The sequence below is a fragment of the Acipenser ruthenus genome, chromosome 6 (assembly GCF_902713425.1).
Source record: "Acipenser ruthenus chromosome 6, fAciRut3.2 maternal haplotype, whole genome shotgun sequence".
Lineage (NCBI taxonomy): Eukaryota > Metazoa > Chordata > Actinopteri > Acipenseriformes > Acipenseridae > Acipenser > Acipenser ruthenus.
This window is the reverse complement of record NC_081194.1, coordinates 55,099,446-55,125,526: the sequence shown is the minus strand read 5'-3', so window position 1 is coordinate 55,125,526 and position 26,081 is coordinate 55,099,446. Positions and strand designations below refer to the sequence as shown.

Here is a 26,081-nt window from a genome sequence, read left to right as displayed (position 1 = left end):
TCACTGTAATCCCTGCCATTATTAGTTTTATGATCAATGCATTTCAAAGACAACTAAAATAAAAATTAGTAACAGAATAAGTGACTAAGGAGGCAGAAAATTATTATTATTATTTATTTCTTAGCAGAGGCCCTTATCCAGGGCGATGAAATAATGAGTACAAAACGTTCAGCTCAAATGTAAATAGGCTATTATCATTCAATAGTTATATTAAGGTATGTAACCATCCTCTAAATGACCTCTGACGTTTTATCTCCATATTAATTTAAATGAAAAAAATACTGCCTTGTTTAAGTATTTTACTTCACTCCACCAAACAGTTAACACAGCTGGCACCCATGATTTTTAGTAATAAATGTTTTTTTTATTATTATTTGTGTTATTAATATCTTTTAACTTAAACAACAAATTAAACGTTTTTTTGTAAATAAGATTTGATATGAACAGGATTTACTTTTTAAATAGGCCACATTTTATAACAATTTTAAACAATACATCCTACATATTATTAGCCTTGTTCTCAATCAAAAAAAAATATTTAACAAATACAGTATGTGTGTTAATACAGTCCCTAAGAGAGGCTTAACAACAACAGTATACAGCCCAGTACATTTCTAAATGTGGCGCATTCTGGTAGAAAAAGAAAGTATTGATTTTACACTTCAAACTGCACCGCAGGATAACCAGGACTTGCCTCAAGCGATTTACTGTGGTACCAGGGAACATTCCTTATATGGGACTGTGACAGAGATCAAATTATTTTTGGTGTTAGATCTCCCTCCTGACCTGCGAGGCAGCTGCATAAAGGGAACAGAATACCCTGGACTAAATGGCACGACAGTTTATTCCGAGGGTTAGTTGGAAGTTGGCCATCTAGAAAGGGGGCAAAGCTACAGTATACGAACTCAATGACCTGGACGGGAAACGGCGTGGTATCCGTGGATTGGAGGAGCGGATGCGCTCGATGACCAAGGGGTCATGGGTGACGCTATAAAAAGGTGACGTAGTGATGTGATCTGCTCCTTTGTGAATGGTTACGTTAAATGACCAGAAGTAGAACCTGTGCTGTGAAACATGAGCGTTTTTTTTTTTTTTCGTTTGTCGTTAATACTGTTTGTAATTATTTGGATGGCTAAAACGATCCGGAGCTGTCGCTAAAGGCCAGCACTAAACCCAGATCAACAACACTGCACTTGTGTTGTCAGTAAAGAATTGTATTCACCATGAGCACTAGAGCATGCACTGTGGACTGGTGTTTGAGTATGTATTACATGTGGGTGAACTGAAACAGGACTGTTACTATCTGGGCAAACCCGCGGATTATAAATAAGCAACACACGCCGCCGTATTGCTTCATTAACATTGTTATTGTTTACTGCTGTTAGCCATCAGTTATTGGATTATACAATTAAACCTTCATTGCACCTGGATTATCATTGTTTGTCTGATTATTGATCACTTGCACCTGCACACTGTTAACTACTTTGCCACAGGGACCCACTGTACCTATTCTTATGTTCCATACAGAGTTAACAATATCATCATTTTTCAATATGTAGGAAAGCTTACCCAAACTGTTTCTCTCCACTGACAAGGTGGCAGTTTTGGTTTACTGTTTTTTTATCAAGATCAGTGGGTAAATAATGATACTGTATCATCTCTTTAGTTTTCAGCCACAGTTCAGCTGTTCCAGCTAATTTTAAAAGCTGTGTAATCTGCTGGGATCTGCACTACAGAAAAGTTTTTAACAGTACAGGTTACATTATGATGCTAGATCTTAAATTGGTTTTATATTTTGGCATGAGGTTAAAAAAACAGATAAAAATACCATTCAATTCTCAGAGTAAAAGGTATTCCTTGACATTCCCTGAAGCTTAGCACGCAAACTTACAGGCTGATTAAATATGTTATTGTGATAACATACAACTTAATACAGAACCCTTCGTATAACAACCCCCTGTTTTTAACACTCCCAATGGGAAGGATTTTCAAAAGGTAGTAAATGATAACGCCAGTATGTGATTAAGACAGAAAGAATCGATGCTGTAAATCTCCCTCCCGATTGGAAAGGGTGCCGGGTAAGGTTGGTAGTACACTTCCCAATAGACGGGTCGACTCAACGGTGGGCGGAAACCAGAAGTCAGCCATCTTGGTGAAAGTGCGTAACTGCAAGTACTCTAAACAACTCCATTGCAATCAGATACGGGTCAGGCAGCGACTGGATAAACCATGGCAATGGGCTGAGTTCAGGGAGGAGTTTGGTGGTACAAAGGGTTTGCAGTTGCATGAGTACACCCCCTTACGCTGAAACTTACGTGTGCGGAGCTTGGATTTGTTTTTGTTGTTATTTCTGTTGCTGCAGAGGAGTAAGGACGGAGAACGGAGCTGCACCCATGGAGCCAGCATGAACCCGACTCACCGCTTTCACTGCACAGCACCGAACACACAGCCAAGCACCACCCAGGCAAAAGGACACTCACCACAAGAGAACAGTTTCGTGCACGGAGGATTGCGGTACAGGAGTGTTATTGTTTTGTTATTATTTGGGACGGCGACCCGCCGTATTGTACTTCCCATATACCATTGCTGGTATATTTTATTTTTGGAATTTACTTTTGCTTTTGTATTAATAAACACAGACAGTTTTTGGGAGTTAACCTTTGTCTGGATATTGGATTATTACACCCTTTGCACATCCTGGTCACAGTTGGTGTCAAGAAGAGGGATTTACAATGGACCCGACCGCATTGAAGGCAATACTGGAGAAGCAGGAGCGCCGACATCAGGAAGGGATGGCATGCAATATTCTTGGTAGCCAATCCAAGGAGGGAACTGGCGGCTGAACCAGCGGTGCCCCTACCCAAGGTGAGGGTAAAGAATATCTCACGGGAGGATGATCGGGTCAGCTACTCAGGGGAGGCCCAGGCAGTCTACCAGGTCCTGACACATGACGAAGCAATGATTTATGATGTTGTGAAGCGGGCCATTCTCCAGCGACTCTATATTATGGAGGAAACACATCGCCACCAGTTCCGGGAATAACAGAGACCCACAGGAGTATGGCCCCGCGTGGTGGCGCAATCCCTTGTGGATCAGGTGACCCGGTGACTCTGCCCCAGCACCCGCACGGCAAAAGAGATCATGGAGTTAATTGCCTTCGAGCAATTCGTGCAGGTGCTGGGGGTGGACACGCGAGACTGGGTCACCCGACACTGACCCTCCCTTGTTTTTTAGTAATAAAAAAATGATGTTCCGGACTATTTTCTTAGAATGTCATTACTCTGCGGAAGGGTACCCAACGAATCAGTGCAGGCTCAAGGAAAATCACGGTGAAAATGTTCCAAGGTCAGCATCTTTTACCGACTTGACTAAAAAATACGCTCAGTTCAGGCATTTTGCCAAGCAGCTCTTTGCCCCGCTATTGCTTTTCTTTCATTAATTTTCTTTTGGCAGAACAGCTTTCGTATTTTCGAGCAGCAGACATTGTAAAATAAAATATTGATATAGGTTTGCGCGGAGTCAAGTGACTTCCGTATAGCAATCGGTAGCCGCTGAAAACAAACCGTTGTCAAGCTGTGTAACATACGAGCGGTGGACATGGCTAATTATGTTGACAACCTACGTGACCAAAAAAATAACACACAGTGTTAACCAAGAAATCGTTATGTAGCATTGATTTTGGCATTTTCAAGTGGTTGTTATGCCTATTTCGTTATGTCTAATGTGATTTCCGAAATTATGTTGATTTACAAAATATAAAGCCTGTACCAGCTCCAGCAGAGAAAAGGGAGAGCAGCTGGGACGCCTTCCTCAGCACTCTCAGGGTCACCTGTTGGTGCCCCATCTGCGGGGAGTGGGGGGCACTTCCCAGTTAACTGCCCCATCTCAGAAGAGGAGTGCCTAAGGCCACAACGGCTACAGAGAAGTGGGGGGGGGGGGGGCACCACCTCCACCACAGCCCTGACCACCAACCATGTGCCAGAGCTTGGCGCCTGGGGGTTGGATCCCTCGACCTGGTCTCCTAGATACCCGACCTTCGTGTCGGGACCTATGCGGCACCAGGTCGTGGCACCACCAGGCACAGTTGGTTGTCTGGTCTCCTGCGCCGCTCCCCCTGGTAGCCCAGACGTCGCTGCACGGTCGTCTGGGCTCGCACCTCTGCCTGGGGCTGCAGCCGACCGATCGCCTGCCTGTGCTTCCGACACCCCATCCACTGTACCTGGGTCCCCTGTCGCTGGGTTCCTTGTCGCTGGGTCTCGGTCCCGTCTTGAAGGCGCCGGACTGTGGACCAAACCTCCCTCAAGGATGGGAGAAGGACAGTAGGGGACTTGAGGGAGGGTGGTTGTATTTTAAGGGAGAGTGGGAGGTGGCCATGGGGGCCATGTGTGCTGAGCACAAGGGGGATATATGTGGCAGGGAAGGGCCCTGTTTGTAAATACTGTGGTTTGTGTATTGGTGGTGGTTGGCAGGGATGGGGTTAATTCCTATCCCTGCCAAATACATGTTAAAATGTGGTTGGAGCCTTAATTGAGTGATTAATGGTTAACTAGGCTCCAGCCACATGGTATTTTAGGAGGGGGAAAATCCTTTGTTTGGGAGGTTGGTGTTTGGGTGAGTGTAACCTATGGATTAAACTGTGCGTTATTCTGTGGTAGTCAGAGAAGGCGAATGCCCAGCCTGACAGCATTCTTTATTATTGTTTTGTTTAAACCTTTTTTTTTTGGCCCTTGTGCCAGTTACTTTGTTTCTGTGTTTTTGTGACGGTGTTTGTGTCACCACAAAGCAGTCCTATCATGCCCCTTCAATCTAAGTTGTTCAAAGCAGCCAGCATTATCTCTTTAAATCTTTAAAGCATTGACTCGGCAGAATAAGTACAAATCAGTATATAATTCATTATGTAAACCTAACCTAATAATATTCATGTGACTTTATGAAGTAAAATTAGTTAATTCTATAGGGTGATGCAAAACTTTTGGCCATAGCTGTAGATATAAAAATGCAGTTATCTATTGAAGGTGATTTCAACCAGTAATCAGATATAATCTGGATAAATCTATTTCAGAATCTGCAACACTTAGTTAATCCCAGGCTCTATGTAACTTTATCAATGATTTAAATATAGTATATGTGTGGCGCCTGAGAAACAGCAATGTAAGTGATGTTACATTTTTTTCTGCCAGACGCAAGTTTTATTCTCGAATTGATTCAATGTTTCTATCTCCAAAGCTCATTAATTCTGTGTTGATAACTGACATCCTTCCAATTGTTCTATCAGACCATTACCCAGTGCCCTGTAATTTTGCTTGGTAATTTTTTTTCTTTTTCTTAAATTAAAAATAATTGATCACAAAACAAAATAAATCTGAAACTATTCCCTATAACATCTGTGAAAATACTGTAATGTTGTACAATAAAATGCCTTATTTATATTAATCCTTAGATTCCCTTTTTACTGTATGTTGTGTGTCAATTACTCTGTGATCATTCAGATAATGAGGATTTCCATAAGCTCTAGAAAATTAATTACTGCCTGTCATTTGGCTCTGATATCGTTTCTAAACTGATCAATGTTTAGAATCGTTTCCTGCTAACTTCAGTTATACACAAAGGATTTTCTCAGTACCAGCGATAAAAACAACAGTTTTGCCTGCATTGCATAAGTACAAAGCCAAAAAATGAAAAAAAAAAAGTGGCAACGATATATCCAGATTTGGAAAACATAATTGAAAAGCTTATTTTAAAATAATGTATAGTTTATGTTTTAACATCTTGAAAAAGCCTCTACATTCAGAGTAGACACCATTACTGATATAAAATGGAGCAGGGATATTTAAAAAAAAAAAAAACATTTTATAACAATTTTATAACTATTTTAAACCATACAGCCTATTCTATACAGACTTTTTGATCCCTCTCACTCGGGATCTGTGCAGTCTACAACCAGGCAACAGACATCACTCACACTTTTGTGTTCTTTGCAAATCGAAACAAAGAGGTTGAGTTACTGTCCTACCTTGCAGTTTCTTCAGGACAGCTACTTCCATCTTGAGGACCTGTTTTGGTTGCTGTGCCGACTCCACCTTCAATGCCACACTCTCCCTTGTCAGCAGATCCGAGGCTTCATAGATCTCACCAAAACCCCCTCCTCCAATTTTCTTTAGCTAAATAGACCAGGGAAATAATTTATTTTAAATTCAAAGGACGTATTAGAAAAACAAAAAAAAAAAACTATTATTTTTTCAAGTGAATACAGACACTTGTGAACTGAAATCTGGCTCTGCACAAATATAATCATTTTTTGCAGTTTAATTGTTAACCTTCTTACAGATGTTTTACACACCCCAAGCACAGAATGACTGGGGTAGGGCACAACTTGCCCATTTTATATTGTTTGGTAAAATTACTATAAATTAAGACCTATAGTTACTGGTAGATGCAGGATGAATTTCTGCCATTAGGTGGTTTTAAAAATGTGTCAACTGAGTGTTACTAAATGGAAATACATGAACACAGTTGCAGAGGGAACATACATTACAACTGCACACCACTAGTGGTCATTTTTCAAACAACCTCACTTCAGAAACTCAGACTGTCTTAATATTTTCAGAATTAAACCCAGTGGTTGAAACCAGTCAATTTTTCTGGACTAGTTAGAAAGCATGGTAAGTAATGGCTGAGAAAGAGAACAACCAAACCATAATAGGATATTAAATAAGTAATAAATGAGAAGTAATTATGCCATGTGTAGAGTAAAGGACAGTGTTTCTCAAATGCAACCCCCTTGTACACCCTCTGCAGCTTCTCTTGTAAATTAGCTGTAAATTCTGCAGTCTGGGATGAGACAACTATGTAGCGATCTGCTGTATGAATGACAGCAGTCAAATCTACTGTAATATAACTTCAGCTACCAATCTAACTTTAATATGTGACTGAATCTCTACAAAAAACTATTTCTTCAGTAATTGCAACTGGAAATATAATCGTAAATGGATTACCATTGTAACACAAAACATAATGATGAGCCTTTATACAGGTACACTCCACTTTAACAGACCCTGTTAGAAGGGAGTTCCGTTTACAACGTATTGAGGAGACATGCCCCTGCCAAACAACATGGTTTTAATGGGGAATAAAGCCTGGGACAGACAGGCGCGGCACGGCACCGCTGGGCATTTTCACGGTGCGATATGTATACAAAGCGATATGTAATTTCAATATGTCAACGTAACATTATTAATTCTATAGGAAATGATGCAAAATCTGTTTGTTTTTCACTGTTGTTTTTCTGCCAATCTATATGCAGGTGTATGAAATAAGCGATCTGAGCTTAGCAAAGAACATACAATATGTTGCTGACAGCAAGTAGCCTACTACTAAAGTGTTAGAAAATATATCCTTTTACAGCCAGTTATTTAGTAAAAATAGTAGTAAACTACAGAAATACAAAAATGCAGGAAGGATGCTTATCAGGGGTGATGTATAAATTACTGACTTGCCTGATTTTTCCTGTTTCCTGTTTTTGTGTTGTCAGCACTTGGCTGTGACTGGTTAATCCACCGACGGTACCGCGTGGCAGCCATAAAAAAACACGCTCTGGAGTCTATTTGAGCGGAACCGTTCACCGGCACCACGGGACTGGCGGTATCGTCCTGCGCTGACCTGTCCAACACCATATGAAAGCAATAGCAGCGATACAGGCGACAAAATGCCTTGTGTGCACCGCTGCACCTGTCTGTCCCGGGATTAACTCTGGTTAAAACGGACTAGTTTATAACGTATATACCATTTAATATGTACAGTTTTCATGTTCCACAGGCAGAATGTTTTGTGTTTAATACTAGAGGCTGTGTGGTCCAGTGGTTAAAGAAAAGGGCTTGTAACCTATGGGTCCCCGGTTCAAATCCTGGCTCACTCCCTGACTCACTGTGTGACCTTGAGCAAGTCACTTAACCTCCTTGTGCTGTCTTTCAGGTGAGACGCCGTTGTAAGTGACTCTGCAGCTGATGCATAGTTCACACACCCTAGTCTCTGTAAGTTGCCTTGGATAAAGGTGTCTGAGCTAATAATAATAATACGTACAGTTTTCCTGTTCCACAGGCAACTGTTTTGCGTTTAATACGTACAGTTTTCCTGTACCGAAGTTCCAAGGTTTGTGCAAAGACGGAATACCGGGACAGTAAATGACAGTCATGGAGGCATTTGTGACATCAGGCAGGAAAAACAGTTGCTGTTTACTTTTATTTTTCTATGTTTTGGTTGGCACAGGCGTTGTACAGTTTAAACGTATAACATATAGTTTTAAAAGAAGTTTGCCATTATTTAAATTGCCCAGAATTTAAAAGGCAACAAATGTTAATGTGTTCATTTCAATTGAGCATTTTTTTTTTTTTAAAGAAATCCTGTAACTATTATCGATGAGCCTGTGAACACAGTAAATCAGTTCCAGTACAGTGATTTTAACATGTACTGTATATTACACAGATAAGACATCTGAAATGGTATCATATCCTCTATTACAAATAAGTAAATTACCTTTTGATAAGGTCATTTTAAAAGGGAAGATGTACACACTGATAGGAAAAACATGATTACTGTATCTTACTGTCACATTTATCACAAAAGACTTTGAGAAAGACTACTTGTAGAAACGTTTGTCTACTGCAAAGCCTTTTTATATCTCTGCCTCAAGACTCATTACCTTGTATTCAGCACAATTCATGTGAATAGGATCTTGGCAACATATACACACAAAAAGCAAGACAAATTACAATTTTTCAGCATTCAACATTTTCACACAAATACAGTATGCTCAAACAAATGTATTATTAATTTATAGAAACGTGCATAAAAGCCGAGGCTGTTTATTTGTTATGCTTGTCATCCTGCTGCCTTCAAATAATTTTTTTTTAAAAATAAGGCATCAAGGCAGCCACCTCTATTCCATTTATCTTTTTTAGTTGGGTCACACCCAACTACATTAAATGCAAAGAACATCAGTCATTGCTGTACACAGTTGCTGGCCTAAAGATTTGTATTACAGGAGAGTAGTTGTTATTTACTTCATGCGAATACTGGACTCGGCTTTCACCAAGATAAAATGAGATAATAGTGGTGTGAACCAACAAAGACGTAGCTTTGTTGTAATATATGAGCCTTCAGTGCTTTTCCTGTGCCAGGTAACATGGATGACCTATTGGCTCAATAGGAAATGTTGATTGCTGAAGTGTAATTCTGGCTCCAGAGATCAGAATAATTGCAGCCTCCCTGGTGCATCAGCACACACAACGATGGCGATACTGACTCCAGGGAACAACCAAAGTACAACCTCCCTAGCTCCTCAGCATAACAACCATCTGGAATGGACTGTCTCACCAACACCTTGATGATCTTGCAGCTCTCAGAATTTTCCCCTGGCCTACAAGATACATATTCCTGTTTTGCCAATGACAATAACACTTAACAATGATCGACAAAATGTTTTTAAACTTATGAAGCCGTTTTCAAGGATTCCTAATGATTAAACATCAAATAAATTGAGGGGAAGTTTTGAAAAAATAGTAACACATCATAATATATTCATATCAATTTACTCCAAAATGCACATCACACATATTTGCCGTGACATGGCACCAAGCTTGTGACTATAAAATCATACAATGATACAATATCTAAATAGTTTCAAGTGGGTGCAAATCACATCAGTATTATTCAGCATCAGTTATACCCGAGGGAATTATGCACAGAAAAAATCTAAATTTTGCAAAATTCTGCAGTTTCTCTGTACAAGTAACAAAAGTATTGTGCAGTTGTACTGGGTTCTTCTCTCATAATGGATATCAAAATACTAGCATAAGTAAAACAAATAATAATAATAAACTAAGTAGAAAACAATGGATTTTTTAACATAAAGTCTTTCTAAATTCCAAGATTGAAATAAAGGTACAACAGCTCTTTCAGTTTGTCTTCCGAAAAAGAACGCCTCCGATCAGACAGGACAAGACTATACAGCGAGTTGCTGAGCTCAGTATCAGCTGTATTTGTTACTGCATTTACGTATCTGAAAATTAATGTTTTCAAATTAGGAAGACGGTCAGCTGTCGATGACCAAAACAAGTTGATGTCAATTTCTCCTGGCAGTACAGCGCTCTGGATCGCATCGGGTGCCACCTTCACAGTGTACAAAGCAAAACAAAGAACATCTTGTATTCTCTCTTTTGCAGATATATTTGCAATGTGGGACCTTTGTCGTTGCATTTTCTGAAAAAATCGATAAATGTTCCCTTTATCCTCAGTGTGATCCAACATTTTTCTCTATCCTTCTCTGTTAACGGCGATATTATTTAATATTATACGCCTATGTGTGGTGATACATTTTATGCGTGTGGGCGTGTAATTGCATAATTCCCCGGGGTGTATGATTTGTATTGAATTTTACATTGAACAGAGTAAATATCCCCATGCATTTTATTTAAAAAATAAAATATACACTCACCACTTTCCATCTGTCCTTGACCATGCAGTTGGGCAACAGAATGTCGGCCTGCTCCCCTGCACCGTTCATTTTTGCTTCGTCCTGGATAGCTGGCGCTAGGCACTGCATTGGCCAGCCAGTGAAAACTCGGGCAGCTCCCAACTTAAATGAGCCATTTATCTGGAGGATGTTAAAGAAACAGAGTTCAACTCCCATAATTATTACAATACAGAGGAATGACAACCACCATACCATAATTGGAAATTCAGTCTTTTTTTTATTTATTTTTTAATCAGAATGTCATGTCAACAAAATAAACACGGAATGGGCCCGGAAAACAAAGTCCATGGCGCGTGTCAAAAAGAAAATACTGTAATTGTCTTTGAGTTGTCTAATATTGACAACCAATGTAACCTTATATCAAAAGTCCTGAACATCTGCTTATTTGTTTACTGGAACTGTTTCTACAATATACTGGATTGTGTCATATAATAACATTTTTTTTTGTACTTAAACAAATACAATTTTTTATCAATTTTATTTATCAACCTTTAATGTTTTCCGAATTCCTGGCTTTATTGTTATTATTTGCATACCCTTCTGCCAAACTGAAGCAAATTTTATATGTTGGCCTACTATTGGTTTTCTTAAAAGTAAGCCTACTGTACATGTTAAAGTGTACTCATGGTTTCCATACAAAAACTACAGGGAACCAAGCCACAAGATTACCTTGATTTAATACATAGAACACATTTCTGTGGAAATAATCCACAGATGTACAACTTCAGTACCAATGTACAAAATCATTGCACATACTATAAAAATGCCTTAACTCCACTCATACTGTATAGACAAGGCCGCTATTTTAATCTATTATGCCACATAATATACAGTAGGTAGCACAAATTGCACTCTAGACAGTACATGTATGACCTGTATTACTGTAGATGTACAGTATTCACATGGTCATAAGTTTGGCCTACATATAGTACCTCTCTAAACTTGAGTACTCTAACAATACAAATCATGTGGGAGTTGTATTCAAACATTTATAGACATTTCTACATTTGGTGGCAAAGATTTTGCACACTTAAGGCTTACAGATATGGTACATATATGATGTATGCATACTGTAGGTTAACAAGCTTGTATAAACTGTGTACATGGGCATTTGCACATTTCCCGGAGTCATACGGTAACAGCAAACAAATTATGATACAAAATATTTACAGTACTCTTAGTTTCCTTATGCTATGAGGAACGGTGTCACAAGCTGGAAATGACAAGAACTTGATGCAGACTCAAGCCTGTTACCAAGTAGACCAGGTCAAGAGTAAATATTAAAAAATATATACATACACTATATATTTTTTTACAAAAAGATTACACTTTGAACTTCAAATTGTATGTTTAAATCTAATATTAAAGAGTAAGTAGCGTTATACAGCGTTATATAGCGTTACACATCCCCACATGTTGCTTCAACAGTTTAAATAATGTACCTGTAATTTTTCTTTTCATTGTTAACATCCTGACAACTTTTTACACATTTTAACTTTAAAGTCTGTTTCAAAGCTCTTTTCAGAATGTCTGCTCTTATGCACTGATGGTGTAAGGATTATTGCCCACACTGTCAAACAGGTAACACAGCAACATGATCGATGATGTGGTAAGGAACAGAGCACTTCTTATGTTTTGACTTAGAGTACAGATCTCAAACCCCAGTGCACTAGAGTGGCCATTTTGAAAACAGCTTTGAAACAGACTTTAAAGTTATAAGTGTAAAAAGTAGTCAGGATGTTAACAATGAAAAGAAAAATTACAGGTACATTATTTAACGTATCACGCTATATTTTTCGGAACCCCGCTACTTAATCTTTAGACATTGGCATCGAACAGCAGTCATAATATAGCTAATTATATCAGCTTACAAGTATATGCATGCAGTGTCCAGGGCAGCAGACAACCATGCACAGCTGAGTACGAACGAACATAAAATAACAACCCTGTATACCAAATCATGCCAATTAAAATGAATAAATGTTATATCATTTAATAGACTGTGCCTTAATTGGTTTGTTACTGTACCTTTTTAATAATAAAATAGCGAGAGGCACACATTGAATATTGCCAGAAACTAGTAAAATCAAGCAGAAAAGGAATGCATACACAATGGAGATTTTAATTTAGCAGGGATGTATCCAGGCTGTATGCCATTTCCTCATCCTCCATCCCTTGAGTCTTTTTTTTTTTTTTTACAATGAAATTTGGTAAATGCTGAATACCAATACTGGAATGACACACATTTCTGTAAAAACATGATTGTATACCATGTTATGACCTCAGCTCAAATGCTTTTTACTTGCTGATTCAGTTTAAGAGTTTAAAATGATTTACGGATATTCTCATTCTCATGACTCGGGAGGGCGAAGACGAACACACGCTGTCCTCCGAAGTGTGTGCCGTCAGCCGACCGCTTTTTTTTCACACCGACGCTCGGCCAATTGTGCGCCGCCCCCTGGGAGCTCCCGTCCACAGTCGGCTGTGGAATAGCCTGGACTTGAACAGGCGACGTCCAGGCTATAGAGCGCATCCTGCTGCGCCTTTACCGGATGCGCCACTCGGGAGCCCATGCATGATATTTCTAACTTTAAAAACAGTGTTTGTTATTACTAAGTTGGTCCTCTATCAATTTGTAAACTATCAGCCGTATGTTTTTTTTTAACTGCTGCTTCATTCATAGTAAGCTCCTCTGACTGTTTCAGAGTTATCAGTTTCTTTATGTGTATGACCATATCTAGAAACTTGAAAACAATGCAAGTTCCAAGAAACCACATAGGCCTACATGTTTGTAAAATATATTTAGAAAATCCAACTACAAAGCTTCATGTCTGGATTTACAATCTTTTCCTGATTATACTAACTGAAAATGAAATCACATGAGCACTGATCTTTGTTCTTACTGGAACGGCACTTCAGCACAGTAAATAGGAAGATTCTCTGTGATTCAGCAATTGGTGACAATTACATGATTCATTTTAGTAGCATACTTATCTATTAAGAATAGACTCATATTGGGAGACATGGATAAGAAAATGTGAAGGATTTTTGCAATAGCATGGTTTTTGCTGCATCCAGGCAAAGTAGCCTAATATTGAGAAATAATGCCCAGGACAAAAAGCTGCAACGGCCATTTTGTTTTGCGTTGGGAGGTGAAGTGCAGCCAAATTTCTGGTGTTTTCTTTTTTTCAAAAACAGTTAAATCTCTCACCATATTATACAATTTCCCAAAACCTTAGGTCTGATAATGCCAGATATTCGATTCCCAATTTACCAGATGTCATAACCCTCCTCTGTCAGCCTAAGGGTTAATGAAATACATCACATTTTATTTAGGATTGCACCAAAAATATTAGTGAGGATGTCAGAATAAGCCTGCAAAAAAAGTAGCTGTCTTAAATTATAAAATCAATATTTAAATTATTGTCACGTTGCATCATTCTGCAGTAAAATCATTAAAATACGAAAGACCTTTCCTGATGTTTTGCATACTTTCACAGATAAAATTACACCAAAGAGATTAACATGCACTGTTACAGATGCTGTTATGTATCATAACCATGGCCCAATTTCTGTCTCAATTGTATTTAAGATACCTAAAATCCAATTCAGGCCCTCTGATGAAATGCTTTGACCCTAACTTTAAATGAATGTCAAGTTTTTCCCTCATTGACGAATCTGGCAGTTTCTGAAATGAATTAATGGAGAATAATAAGAAATCCAATGTAAAGTACTTTGCTGTACACTCAGTTGCAGCTCTAAAAATCATGTGCTGACACATTTAAAGTCATGACACTGTGTTTATCCCAAACTAATCGTTTCCGGATCAGATATTTAATTAATTCCAGTGTAACATTATAACATGTTTACAGACTTACAGGTTTATAAAAACATATACAAGCAATTTAATAACCAGTACAAGGGGCATTTTTTTATTATAATGAGCCCAAGCTCTGTTAATGCACTCTGTGCACGGGCTATACAATATATCCCTGAGTTGACCACTGGGTTTAGCAAGTCTTTTAGACATATACTCGCACATATTAAAACCATGCACACAATAAAGTCGTTTCTATAAACCAAATAATAAAAAAAACCACTGCCAATTCCATTGTAATGCAATCTAAAGACAAATCAAAGAGAACACTAAGATCAGGGTTTAAAAGAATGCAGAGTAAAATGGCCTTAAACGGTCAAGCTGACTCAGTTACTTTAAGGATGGACAGGTGAAAAATAAGGCGTATAAATTATTAACTCAACATTTGTTGTGGAGAAACTAGAATGACCCTTGTCTGTTTAATGTATATGACATATTTCATACAACCATCCTTTACTCAGTGTTTAACAAAGTGATTTTTCACTGACAGAGGAATTATAGACCGGAAAAAAGTATATGTATTGTTTTTCTACTGGCCACATACTTACTATGGTGAAACAACCCTCATTGCTAGCAGGGAAAAAATGACATACCGTACGCTATGCAGTATCTTCACAAAGCTGTTTCAGTTAACACAGCAGGGGGATAATGCTTTAAACCACAATATTGGTTTAAACAAATTTGGCTAAATGTAAGGAAAACCAATTGTCTACATGAAATGTAAATAAAATGATGGTTAACAGAGATATACATTAAAAAGTATACTGATAGTGCCCACTGTTATTGTCCCATAAGCTGGTCAGTTTAACATCATTGATATTTACCTGGACCAGAAATAGTGGTAGTGATTCCTTCATTTTGAATTTTGTTAGAAGTATCAAATAAATTCATGACCAACACAACTAAACCTCAAGGGCTAATCAGCATATCGTTTAAAATATTCTTACAGTTAAACTCCAGCAAAACAGTTTTACAGTAACTGAGTAACAACATTAGTCCTGCTGGTGATAAGAGTCCCCTTAATTTCAGATTTTAAAAACCTCTTGCCTTACTTAAGTCTAGATCCCGTAACTAGAAATTAACATTTGATTTTATTTATTTTTTAACCGAAATATTGGATAACCTACAGTGTACATTTTCAAGTCTCATCAAGTCCTAACAACACCATCAAGCAAGAAATAAGAATGACAATAAAAACAGAAAATGAAGAATAATATATTCAGAATAAATACTTCTAAATGATATGACTAAAGCTTTGTTTCTGGTCCCATTAATTATTAATGTATATGCTGTATTTAGCTACTCTATTCTATATAAAGGCTGGTCCCATTTGTCTGAACAGATTCTGTTATTTAATTTCAATTGCGCTTTGTGTTTAGATAATATCTGTAACATGTTCAAAGACTGAAAAGCGCATCTTATTTTGAAACCAAGACAGTATCCGCTAAGGCAATACCGTACATTTTGCTTTACCATTTATAACAAAAAAGACTAAAATCTACACAAAACTTATTTTACAACATACATGAGCAATGCACATTAAAACTTTGACATTTCGCTGAGTTAAAACTATTGAAATGTGTAGTTTATATTTTATACTATTTTAACCCACCCCAAATTGCCAAACCCTTTCCTCCTTCAAATTTTTTGTCCGCAGTGCAGCTCGAACCCAGCAACAATCATCTTCCTCGCGACAGGCGGCGCACGAGGACACTGGTTTTCCAAGAAACAACATCAAACCCACGCGCGGTTCTCCACGCCCTTATTAATTTTACACCAATGTGTAAGCTCACCGCCCTTCAGGATCGCCTTCTGTGGTCACCCATTGGACAAAACAGCAAAAACTCACTGTCGCTCAACATAATATATATATATATATATATATATATATATATATATATATATATATATATATATATATATATATATATATATATATATGACAAAAAAATAAGATCACTATACTTTGGATCAGAAATCCGCGATGGAGCAATGAAATGCGTGCGGTGAGAAGAGCATTATGGGAGATGATGTTTTCTGCACTCGATCAACACATACTAATTATGGGAAACTACAACAGTTCAAGACTATAATTCCCAGAACACATTGCCCATGCAATTCATAGGAGGCCTGCATTGCGATGTATTTAAGTCTCTTATTCATAACTGCAAATACACAGACTACACTTTTTTTTTTTTTTTTTGTATTTCCATACTAACGACAAGCTTCATTTTGAAAAAGATGTATATGCAATTGCTGAACAGCTGTGGCAATGACAAGGTGCTCCCGATGGGCGTTTGCTGTATTGTACTACAATAGACAAGGTGCCGATGCAACGAAAAGCGGGTGGTTACAAATGTGACACTAATGCGATGCATATTAACGCAGAGAAAAACAGTAAGTATATGAATATAGGTATTCTGACCTGTTCTTTTGCCGCCGGAATAAGATCGCAGTTTTAGAAGCTTTGCAGACGTGCATTATTCAGTTTGCAGGGTCATTGCGGTTTTTTGCTCATATGCTCCTGCACCATGCTCCACCCTGGTCTTCTCGCTCTCCTGAATCAGCATCACAGGGATTCTCCCACAGTGCACCTCGAAGCCAGGGCTGTGAGATAGTAGCTAGTTAACTACATCACATATGTTTTAGTTGCATAGCAACTTGTCTGGAGTGTTTTACATTCATTTTTGATGGACACACACTTGCATCATGTATTACGTGTGTTACCTTAAAAATGATGCCTGATATATTATTAATATTAAATATGTTATATAAAAAAAAGTTCACCATGGTAATTGTTGCAATGTAATTTTGCAGTTTTACAACATTACATCTTTACTATGCTTTCACTTAGCTTTAGTACACTCTGCATTGCAATGGAATAAATCTTTTTGTCAAGAGCTGATCCAAACAGAGTGATATCTGTATCTGTATGTGTTATTTGTATACATTGTAGTGTTTTCAGTTTTTTTCCAGTGACAGAAATGAGACTGCAACCGTGAGTAGATGAAGGCTCAAGCCGTTTATAATTTACAATAATTAAGTAATCACAAAATAAAATCATAAAGTGAGGGAAAGGGAAACTGGGAGTCGAAAATGAAAATAAATGATTGCAAATTGTTCGTATTTGATTCCTCTGATCCTTTTCCTCTCTATCTCTATCTCTATCTCTCCCCACACACACCCTTCTCTGTCACTCTTGCTTTCTCCAATCTCCCGGATTTTCCCTGCACTCCCTTATATGTCCTCACTTCCCCTGCCCTCCCCACCCGTCTTTCGCGCCAAACCTGCACCCCAGTTCTCCTCCACACACATCCACACACACACACACACAACCCCTGCACGCATACACACAACACACAACCCCTGCACACATACACCCACCATGCAACCCCTTGCACACACACGCACTACACTATCCTGATTCTCCCCTGCCCCCCCCCCCCCCCCCACCCCACATTGCTACAATATGGTATATTGTGGCCTATTCACTCACATATTAAAATCCTACTGTCACATAAATCAAATGTATTTTTCCACTAATCCAACAGTACCTCTTTAAAAAAAAGGAAAACAATTATGAAATCAGACACACAAAGCAAGACAAAGCCATCTTGTTATTGAAAATATTAAACAGATGATTTTACTTAGAAATGCACTGATAGTAATTTCAATATATGTGAATTTATCATTAAAAGATTTACTGAATTTACTGTATAAATAAAACGTTGTATGTAAAGAAAACAAATGCTTTCTGTTTTGTAATTTAGATCCAATATTCACTACAATGATCCAATTTGGAGAAAAGAGCAACTTAAAACTAGATTTGTTTTATCTTGGCTTCAAAGTAATTTGCACCCCTTATGGGAACTGGGGCAGCAGTGTGGAGTAGTGGTTAGGACTCTGGGCTCTTGGTTGTTGGTTCAATCCCAGGGGGGACACCTGCTGCTATACCTTACGCTGCTCAGCTGTAGTTGGGACCTTGCCAGGTCTTGAAGTGCATGGAGGAGGTGGTCTACAGGATCCGGTTATCACCCAGAGGACGGAGGGTGGTAGTCCACCGGGAGCAGCTCGCTCCCTACTGAGGGTGGGACCCTGCACACCCTGGCACAGCAGCACCTGCTCCGCCACACTTCAGCCCTGGCCCTGCCTGACAGTCCTCCTCCACCTCGACTCGACAGACCACCACCTGCAGGTGCAGGGAGCCCTGGGTCACCTGGGCAGCCAAGACCACGATGCCAACGCAGACCCCCAAGTCGTTTCCGGGACTTTGTTGGTCCTCTCGGGGATGAAGGACTTTAAGGGAAGAGCTGTGTAACTGCTGTAACCGCGTTCGGGAAGGTTCTAGCCCAAGGTCAACAGTTCAGTGCAGCAGGTGTTCAGGGACGTCAGAGACGGGAGAATCGTCACCAATCAGGAGCTTGCTACGCCAGCGTTCCCAGTTACAAGTGTAGGCAGAATCAAGGGGGAAGACGTTGCAACTTCAGGGGATCGAAAGCGGGAAGAGAGAGCTTAGGATTGGTAGCTGGTGCACCGGGGGCATGCCCTGGACACAGAAATAAGTAGCGGACTGCTGCTGCTGAGCTGCAGAGAGAGAGACAAGAAAGAGAGCAGAAGAAACCGTGGGAAAGAGCAAAAGAGAAGCGGGACTAGAAAGGACCACAGACTGCACTTAGTGGTTGTAGCACACGGCCGCAACAGTGTGTTTTGGGACTTGCTTTTATTTTATTTTTATAATTTTGTAGCACTATGCTGCTCAGCTGTATTTGTACCACTGGCTGGTAAAGCAACACCTTTAACCTGCCCAGTGTAGGGTCCTGGCTTAATAAACCATGAATTCAAGAGGGAATGCGCTGACTGGGAACCGAGACGAGACGAGACAAAGCCGATATAATTTGTTCAACAAGCAACGCTGTTAATGGATTGTTTAGCTGCTGATTTGAGTACCTGGACCGATCCGTGGGCGTGTGCTTGTGCTGTGCTGGCTGCAGTGAGGAGCTGGACTGTGAGACACGCAGCTGCCGACTGGAGTTAAATTAAAGATAAGTGCAACTGCAAAGCAGTGCGACTGTATTTGTTTCTAAAAACACAGTCCATCTTTAAAGTGGCTGATGACTAAACTCTATTGTTCTCATCCTCTGTTTTCTAGATCTAAACTATACTGTATTATGTGTTTATATGTTTACACCTTCATATATTTGTATGCCTAGATGTCTATATATATACGTTACTATATCATATGCATATGCTGAAGGATTCTAATACTATCTCTCATTTTAGTGCACCTTGCCTTTGTTAGTGATGCTGTATTTAAATGGAGAACTGACGAAGAAACTACGCCCCCCTCTTTGTTCTATTTCCCGATAGTTGATTTGTATGAGCTCAGTGCTGAAGGTCCTGTGAATAGCTTTTACTGTATGAGCTCAGTGCTGAAGATCCTGCCAGGTTTGGGGTTCTTTATAAAGCTGCTATATTTGGACGTTCTTATATTGTGCCTGCAGGCAATTGTTTGATGTAATGATTTCAATCTATTTTCAAATAGATTATATTAAATGGGTTTTTAAGTATTTAATAAATAATTTTTACCTCACTTATTGGTTTGGTTGTTTTTGTTCTGCCGCGATTAAAGTGCCCCAGTATTTATAGAATCATTGCTGTCACACAATTGTAAAAAAAAAATGTATTCTTGTGACAGTTAAAGCACTGAAAACTGCTGTTCTATTTAGCTATTTTTCTGAGTAGATTTCACACTCTTTTCATAATGGCTTTCTTTCTCGATCTCTCTCATTCAGCACTCACCTCTCAGCTCTCCTCAATTGGCGTGCAGCACGACATGGATGCTGACTGAGTCCGGAAGCAAAGGGGTAGTTGGATCTGTTGCTGGGGTTTCAACCCAGTTGGTCTGACGTGAAAGCCAGGGGGGGGATGTCTTCTGCTTAGCCGCTCGAACAGACGTTGAGGATGCTGTGGGGGTTCCCTTGCCTGAGGGATCTGCTTGGGGGAATGTGTTGTGAGGACTGGGGAGGGCTTGACAGGGGGTCCAGGCGCTGTCTCCTATGCTGCTTCTCGGGGGACGGCCCGGGGGGTCGTTGGTTGGTGTGGGGCAGCACGGTTGTGACTCACCAGGTACGTGGTCTCCTTCATAGGGGGACGAGGCGATCTCGGTGCAGGATGAGATGGTGACCGGTGGGAGGCAGCTTCACCTGGTAGATCACTTCAGATAGCGGCCCTTCCTTTTCTTGACGAGCTCCGACCTGCAAGTGTTGCCCCTTCTGCCGCACATCGTAGTTACACTTTTGATGGATTCCTGCGGCCTGGAGGCGGTCCCGAGCAAACTGGTGGGCAGCGTCCAGCCAGTCTTGCAGGCGGCGGGCATACTCCGGCCCAGGTGGTTGTGCACCCGTGTCCGGTGGGCACCCGAACAGCAGCTCAACAGGGCTCTGGAGTTTTCTACCCAGCAAAAGAAAGGCTGGCGTACAGCTTGTGGACTCCTGCACAACTGTCTTGTATGCCAGGAGGATAAGGGGCAGTGGGCGGCTATGACCTCCTACGGTGGCTGTGTACCTTCAGTCAGCCACTGGAAGACAGACTGTAGATCGGGGTCTTGCTTGTGCTGCGCCCTCCAATCTTCGTCCAGAACCGTGGAGATCTCCCCGCACCTCTCTCTCTCTGGATGTAGGTTAACGTCTTGTCCTGGCTCTTTGCCTGCCCTACTTCCATGCGCCCTTCTCCTCTGGCTTCCCTCTCATGCTGCGCCTTCTCTCACAGTGGTGACAGTCTTCTAATAGAATAGGGGCAGCGGGATAGCGCATTCCGCTTTTGTGTGGTGGTTGCCCACTCTGTGTTGGATGGCAAAGTCGTACTCCTGCACCTGCTCCAACCAGTGGGAAAGTTGCCCTTCAGGCTCCCTAAAACTAACTAGCCACTGGAGGGAAGTATGGTCAGTCCGCAGCGTGAAGTGCCTTCCACACAGGTGTGGCCGGAACTGCTTGAGGGCACGGCGAGTGACGCAGTATCTGTGCTCTGGTTTGCTGAAGTAGGCAATCACCCTCTCTCCCCCATCCATCGGCTGGGACAGCAAGGCGCCTATACCCTGGTCGCTGGCATGAGTGTTCAGCCAACCCCAGTACCTCACGTGGAGGAAAAAGAAAATAAAATCCCATGAGAGCCTAGAACTTCTGGTGGAGGAGGTTCTTAAAAACAAGCTGGATTTATTTGTCCCACAAAAATAAAATGTTTCTTTTAGAAAGTGTGGGACTAAATTACACAAATAATAAATGCACTAGGGTTGACCACCAGAAAAAATGCAAGATACAAAGGTGGTACTATGATCTATAAGTGAAGGTAAAAATAAAATATTAAAAACTAAGGCAGGGGTACTAGGGTACAGGGGGTGGAATCCAGTCCTGCTCTCCACTGACCACCACCCAAGAACAGATCCTGTCCACCTGGGATGTGCTCACTCTGGAGGGGCTTGGTGGGATAGACATTGGATTGGAGGTGTAAGTCGAATAAAAGATACAAATATGAAATGACAAAACTGTAGTGAGTAGTTACCCTTCATATAAAGGTGTATTAGTTGTCTTTGAAAAGGGGTCTGACTACTGATAAAGAACTGTAGGACACATTTCAGTAATTAAATGAACTGGCAAAATATAAACTTTGATTTTCTTTTTTATTCTCATAAAAGAACTAACACTGACTGTGCAGCAAACAGGTCCTGAAGAAAACCTGGTAGCCAATGACTCACCCATATTTACAGCCACAGACCCTGAACCCCATTCCCCATTTTATTTTCCACTACATTAATGGGACGTGTTCATGATAAAAATATAAATGTGAATTCATAGGAACAAAAACCAAGGAGGCCCAGTTGCATAATTTAAGGGAATGTTATATCAGATTGAATATTTTTTAAACATAAACTAAAATGGGAATTTATTGTTACTGAATTAGAAATTTTAAAATGCAGCTTTGTATGAAACATTAGGACAGTAGTGTACTGTGCGATATTTGTAGGCGCGGAGGTGACAGCGCTTGGTTTGCAATCTCACACAAGCTCCTCTCACAGGGATGCTTAAGCATTCTTTAGTTTTAGCGGGCAGCCATGACTGATCTGTAAAACAAAAGTGAAAAAACAAAATGAAATACCTGACCAATTATTATGTTTATTTGCGGGAAACATTAAAACTACCTTACTTATTAAAAAAAAAGGAAATATATCAAGGTAAAAGAAAAGTGTCTCCATTTTAATAATCAGATTATCAACTCAACTCACACAAAAAGGACAAATTAGAAACATTTTATGTATTTAAAAAATATAGAATGCATTATTTTAAACTATACTTGTACTTATTATTTTAGACAAAAAGGAGCTGGATGTTGAGTTTTGAGGAGACAATGAAAATAAAATAAATAAAAAATCACACCTGAAAAAAATCTTGTTTTGTTTTTTGCTGGCGTTGCTTGTTGACGTGGTTGGTTGACCGCCGTCTCATTGATCTTTGTTGTGCCCGATTGTTGTCAACCTGCACTGCAGCGGTGTTCTCTAAAACTATGTTAGTTGCCAGTGCTACACTGCAAAGCCAATGGCATTTGTGTTGACTGCCAACGCTACAGCCCCATCTATGTTTCCTTCATGTCAAGAAGAGATGAGAAGTAGTGTTAACTCTGTCTGTGAAAACAGTCATTCTTTACTCCAAAAACATTTAATGAATCACATGCATTTTCCAACTTTCAATGATATGCAAATTTGAAAAACAAGTGGTTTTACCAAACTTTTGGATTGTGGAAAACAGTTACTTTTTGGTATGAAAGGACATCACACACTCCGGGCTGGAGCTCGCCAGCCCAATGCGGACGCCCTGTCCTGCTGCCCCTGCATCGGAGAGGATTGTAACCACTGCCCGAAAAGGAAGGCACGGGAGAGGGAGCTGACGGTGGTCGAGACTGCAGAGGGCCACGACCAGGAACCGAGCCAGGAGGCATCGGTAAGGCCGGGGCAGTCGCTTGCCAGGAGATGGCCCATTCCCACACTAAGACAAGGGAAAACTACATGTCCTGGTAGCCCTCAACTACTTCACAGAGTGGCCTGAAGCCTATCTGCTGCCAGACCAGGAGGCAGAGACGATGGCTGAAGCAGGGGTTATAAAATGTAAAGGGCTGGTGCTAAATTCCAACTGCAGGGAGGAGTGTTTCATTCCTTTAATCTCAAAACTCCCTTAACCTGATGTCTGTAAGTAGAATTATCACCACTCGGCATGTGCTTCTTAAACTATTTTTTCAGTCTTGGCTGTTCTCTAATAATAAATTGTGTGGACTATGTTTCTGGCTTGTGAATTGTCCTTTTAAAAAAAACACTTTTAAACTTGCCATTACTATCACCTGTGCTAGCCTGTATGTATCCTTGCAATACCTTTGTAAAAATAATTGTGATTGCTTTGGTATTTAGTATTAAGATTCCCATGGTCAATAATCAGTTTTGGAATTAAATCAAACCTCAGTATATCTCTGTGGGAACGCATGTTAAACCAGACATACCGGTACTTCAAATTCTAAATGGTGTATTTAAATAAAAGCTTGCTCCATTCTATGCTTTCTTCTAAGAGATGAAGTTGAACTTCCTTGCAAATTGTGTATTTTAAAATTACAGTAAATAGAGTCAGAAAAGTAAGAAAAGTCCCTTGTAGCTACTGTATTTCCCTTTTCTCACAGCAGATGTCACTGTTGTCCATAGGTATTTGAGGCGCCTGTGTGTCAGATTTGTTAAACTAATACAAAATTATTATTATTATTTATTTATTTATTTATTATTATTATTATTTATGTATTATTATTATTATTATTATTATTATTATTATTATTATTATTGTAATTTAATGCTTCTGCAGTCAGGTATGGTGCCAGCTGGTGGCATAAGAGCGTACGCCCATAACTCAACAAACACACCTTAATCCATAAACACCCCCTGCCCATCTGGCCTAGACTGCAAAACTTCTACATTCAATCTGATGGCTTCTTCATTCACAATTTGTTTTAAAACAAAATGTGTTGTTCTGACCCAACAAAGTTACAGTGTTTCATTTATTTCCCCACAAAAGCAAACTGTTTGTCAGACCTTCACATTCCAGATCAGGTCATTGTCACACAGGTCAACTGATTGTTGGAAACATTTGATCTTCAAACGGTCACGGAATTCCAAGTCAATAACCTGTTTTCACAATTCTCATAACAGCAGTGGAAACCATAGTCCAATATTAAACCTTTGAACAGTTACAGCGTTAGGTACAAACCTGGTTTCTGAATTGCGTTTGAAGTAAATTTGTGAAACAGAAATAGATCATGACAGTCATCAAAAATAGGCCCATCCCATAGAATCGATGTGAAAAATATTTTGTACACATACACAATTAGGTACAAAAACATTTTACCTCCCCCCTGTACTAGTCATATGGAAGCAATAAGGGAAATATCCCTGATGAATTGGGGAACTGGATTCAGATTAAGGATATATGTGCTTAATCTCATAAAAATAATGGCTTCTTTCATTAGATACAGAAAGCTAAAATATTATTCTAGTGTTTATTTTTTAAAATCCCCTTGAACCAAAAAATGGAAAGCACTTTGTTTCTCTACCACTAGATGTCACCCATGTATCACAATTCAGTAAGTCAGATGACAGGACCAGCAGAATGTCTCATATAAGTGCTAACATATCTTTACTTCATCCTTTAAGTTTGCAAAGCTGTAGCTGTTTGCTGTGTTATTTTACAACGTAAGAATCCTGATTTACTCCTATATTTCCACATACTGCTGGGGTTACAATAAACCTTACCTTAAATATGGTATCATTATGCGAGTTTCAAATGTCTGTCAAAATCCTGTATTTGGAAAACATTTGTTTTGCAAGAAGTCTGTACTGTAGCTTTTGGAAATGGTCCCTGTCCAAGTCACATCAAATAGAAAGTTCTCCCAGCCCCTGTCTGAGGCTCTCTTTCAGGAGAAGTAAATATGCCCATCTCTTATCACTTTAGAAGATCAAATGTTTCCAACAATCAGTTGACCTATGTGACAATGACCTGATCTGGAACGTGAAGGTCTGACAAACAGTTTGCTTTTGTGAGGAAATAAATGAAACACTGTAACTTTGTTGGATCACAACAACACATTTTGTTTTAAAACAAATTGTGAATGAAGAAGTGTCACAAAGACGGCCAGAGTGGGTGGCGTCAGACCAGAAAGGATTTCAAACACAGACACAGAGACGGTGGTTGTGATGAGCTGAGTGCAATGGTGGCACTCAGCGTTTAATAACAAAATAACAGGTTTAAATAACGGAATACAAAACAGGACACGGCACTATACGCCAAAGTAAAAAGACAAACAAAACGCACTAAACACAAACGGTGCTCGGAGACAAACAAACACGGTGAGTACACACACTTATCTTCACTTTTACGATCTTTAACTTAACTCTCCTCTCTCTCTCTCCCGTTCTCCTCTTCCGAACACCTAACCACGACTGAGTGAAACTGTGCATCTATATATACTGTTGTGCTGGGATTCAATTACTAATTAATTACTCACTTGAATCCCAGCACGTGAATTCATTACGTGAAACCCCGTGTTCACATATTATATTTTAAATGCACGTGCGTGATGTGCAATCCCGTG

At 39.8% G+C, this 26,081-nt stretch overlaps 1 protein-coding gene and 1 long non-coding RNA gene across 4 annotated transcripts in view; both read right to left on the bottom strand.

Moving 5' to 3' along the window:
• LOC117411313 (tau-tubulin kinase 1-like) overlaps nt 1-16,970 on the bottom strand; it is a 97,769-nt gene extending 80,799 nt beyond the window's left edge. The window contains exons 1-3 of one of the 3 annotated variants that reach the window (XM_034018627.3): nt 16,834-16,970; nt 10,493-10,651; nt 6,014-6,161 (exon numbers count right to left, since the gene is read on the bottom strand). In XM_034018627.3, coding sequence (XP_033874518.1) covers nt 6,014-6,161; nt 10,493-10,600 — 256 coding nt within the window. In that variant the 5' untranslated portion in view covers nt 10,601-10,651; nt 16,834-16,970. Of the gene's footprint in view, nt 1-6,013; nt 6,162-10,492; nt 10,652-13,742; nt 14,342-16,020; nt 16,152-16,833 lie in introns of those variants that run through there. The other 2 variants (XM_034018628.3, XM_034018626.3) reach the window with 2 other exon arrangements.
• Nucleotides 16,971-22,066: 5,096 nt separating this feature from the next.
• On the bottom strand, nt 22,067-25,374 carry LOC117410487 (uncharacterized). The gene is made up of 3 exons (XR_004545695.2): nt 25,243-25,374; nt 22,838-23,042; nt 22,067-22,524 (listed from the first exon to the last, which is right to left on the bottom strand). It is a non-coding gene; the product is annotated as an uncharacterized LOC117410487 (long non-coding RNA).
• Nucleotides 25,375-26,081: the final 707 nt, after the last annotated feature.